At 34.5% G+C, this 2,910-nt stretch overlaps 1 protein-coding gene across 1 annotated transcript in view; it reads right to left on the bottom strand.

Moving 5' to 3' along the window:
- LOC148951355 (rRNA biogenesis protein RRP5-like) overlaps window positions 1-2,416 on the bottom strand; it is a 12,704-nt gene extending 10,288 nt beyond the window's left edge. Inside the window, exon 1 of the mRNA XM_089090250.1 lies at window positions 2,257-2,416. Coding sequence (XP_088946376.1) covers window positions 2,257-2,393 — 137 coding nt within the window. The 5' untranslated portion in view covers window positions 2,394-2,416. The remainder of the gene's footprint in view (window positions 1-2,256) is intronic.
- Between the last annotated feature and the right edge of the window lie 494 nt (window positions 2,417-2,910).

The raw sequence follows: 2,910 nt of genomic DNA, 5'->3' as shown, positions 1-2,910 counted from the left end.
GCTTCTGTCATTTTCTAATGAAATCGTTATAATAACAAATTAGTTTAAATGATTAGGTTGAAATTTACTTGAGAGGTGTAGTCATAGGTGGATTTGACAAAAATCGTTATAGGTGTTTATTTATAATTGTAAATTCGATCCATGCACCAACTTGTGACGGCTACTGCCAGGAAGACGAACATTAAAGACATAAGGGGTTGAAAGACCTTCTCACCATGAAAACTCAGCATAAAAATAGACCAAGTCCTTACAAAAAGCTTTTTAGATTTACATTCTAAAAGTTAGCCAACTCAAACTGGAAACCTACTTTCAGCCATGACTTTACAAGATCGATGAATAATTTCCAGTCTAATTTGTAATGCGATGTGTGTCAATTAATCTTCAAAAGCCGAGAACATTAAACTGAAACAAAGGCAAGCGAATTTGGTTCAGTATCAAACGTTTACAAAGCCCCTAACGAGTTTTTGTAGCAGCATACTAGAGATGAATAAACTAAAAAACATGGCTCTAGGTAAATAGGGGCATCAATAATCGCTAAATTTAAGCAGCTTGGCTAGACTACCGTAGTATTAAACACTTCGAGTTATATATCGACTGCATCGTAGCTAAACGACTGTAGTTGAAAAAGGACATTTGCTGACTTCTAAGGATTGAGTTACGAGACTAAACATTAAATGATGAATAGATACGGTGTTACATCTATATTATGGCATTAAGACATGTTGAGACATTTTGTGACGTTGTGACGAGTTTGACGTTGTACTCTTACTTATTATCAGTCTCTTATTTTCAAGTCTATTATTATAAATAGAGAACTTAACTAGACCATTTTAATATTAAATACTTCGATTGGTATATAGACCGCATCGTACATAAAGACCTAACGTTGCAATAGGAAATTGATAATGTACTTCTTATTTTCCTAATTTATAGACAAGAAGGGGTTTATCAAATATTCAAAGGGAAAGGAGAGAAGGATAACCAAGACACTATTAGGCTATAGAGTTTAGTTCAACAAGTCTGCAAAAATTTTAAACTAATTTTCAACTCGGGGTTTTCAGATACAGTACTTTAATGCGTGCAGTCAAGCAAACTCATAATTAGAGGCATTAGCGTATCTAAGTGGTTTAGAGGGGATCCTTCTGGGATGGGAGATCGAAAGTAGATAACGCATCTCAATTATATAGAATTTAGCCTGTTAGGAGATTATTCCCTTCAAGAGAAAATGTCCAATGACGGATCAGTCTCAGATGTCTCTGCGGTTTTAATATTAATTGGTTATGCATCTTAATTACTTAATCAGCCTTTTTAGAAGCAACATTACTTCTGTGGCAATAGTAAAAGGTATGTATGCTACAGTTTCTTGAAGAACGGAGTAGAAAATGATTTTCAATGATATTGTTGCCCTGCTTTACTTTATAGTGTTCATTTATAATTCTCTTTGGTAGTCACACAGCTATAACTAGAAAGAATTTGTTGATATCTGATTTCATTGGAGTCATTGTGTAATTTTTCATTCACCAAAGATTGGTTCCATTACAATGAAACCCTTATATGTCGCTTGATTATGCTTTTAGATAAGATAGCATTTCATTGTATTGGCTTGTTGTTTAACGGATAAATTTTTTAACTCGAGTTTTAGAGCTAATTCTAGAATATTTCTATTCGAGAACTGAATTTCCTATGAAGAAACACAATTGAACGATTCTTCAAAATTTATAACGTAACTAAAAGAAACTACAAATAGAGACTATGTAGAATAGAAATGACACAACATAAGAAAGTAAAAACAAGAAGTCAACCAACTGCAACGAAATACATTTCCAACTAGAAAACCTAAGAAAAAACCTGGTGTTTTATTCCCATAGAAAAAAGGCCATAAAAGGACAAAACTCCCAGTTTGATTAAATAATATCAGAATAAGCATACAAAACAACACACTTCAGGAGAAATTAGAAATAAAAAGAATGTTTTTAGTTTCCATTTGATTTCACCAGCCTATATATCTGGAATATTATAATGAGAATAGTTGTGAGGAAGGCAGACTATAATCTCAAAACAACCAGATTTTTACAATTCTTTTCCCTTGCATTTTTCGTATAGTTCGCTTGTTTCTTGGCCTTTTTCGACGAAATCAAGTCTCTAACAAACAAAACTAAGTTTCTGTGTCAATGCTTTTTGCTCCAGTTCAATGATTGCTTCGATAGGCTTCGTTAAACTTCGTTAGCCAAGCAAGATGTTTGATTTACTACATACCTAGCTTCGTCTATGTAGTTCACTTTTGCCAAAGCATCTATATAAACCAACCAAATATCTGTCCGTTTGGGATATGTTGAAAGGAGAGTTTCGTACATTGTTTTACCTCTTTCAAAGTCGCCATGTTTCATTTCCATTTGCGCATATCGAACAATGACTGACACATCTAAAACAAAATAAACGAATAAACGTATTTTCATACAAGTTTGAAACTAGAAGACTTTCAATCCGATTAACATAAATAAATACAGAGATTCATTGGCTCCAACATTCCAGTAGGATATGAGTAGAAAAACAAAAGGAAAACAAAATCTTTAAACATACATAAATACGCATAAACAAGTAATTTGGTTTAAATTCCAAAAACCTGCTACATCTAGTCACACGTTCAAGGATAACCTTTCGAATCTTGTAGTCCATTCTAAAAACACTTCCAGAGACGGGTCCAGGGAGGGGTAAGAGGTAAGGGCAGCCCTTCCCTGGCTGCCTTGGGCACCAGTTCACTGGGGCACTGGCTCGTAAGGCACTTCTTGATCTCATCAAATAAAATTTGAACTCTAAAACGTGCCAACGTTTAGGAGTGAAGAGTATGCGTGGATTCGTTCGGGGAGCGATAGGGACAGAAGACGGGACGTGAAGTTAGGTTCTAATGTA

This window comes from Artemia sp. Qi Xiang Cuo, chromosome 6, assembly GCF_049724085.1.
Source record: "Artemia sp. Qi Xiang Cuo chromosome 6, ASM4972408v1, whole genome shotgun sequence".
Lineage (NCBI taxonomy): Eukaryota > Metazoa > Arthropoda > Branchiopoda > Anostraca > Artemiidae > Artemia > Artemia sp. Qi Xiang Cuo.
This window is presented reverse-complemented; position numbering and strand designations above follow the sequence as displayed.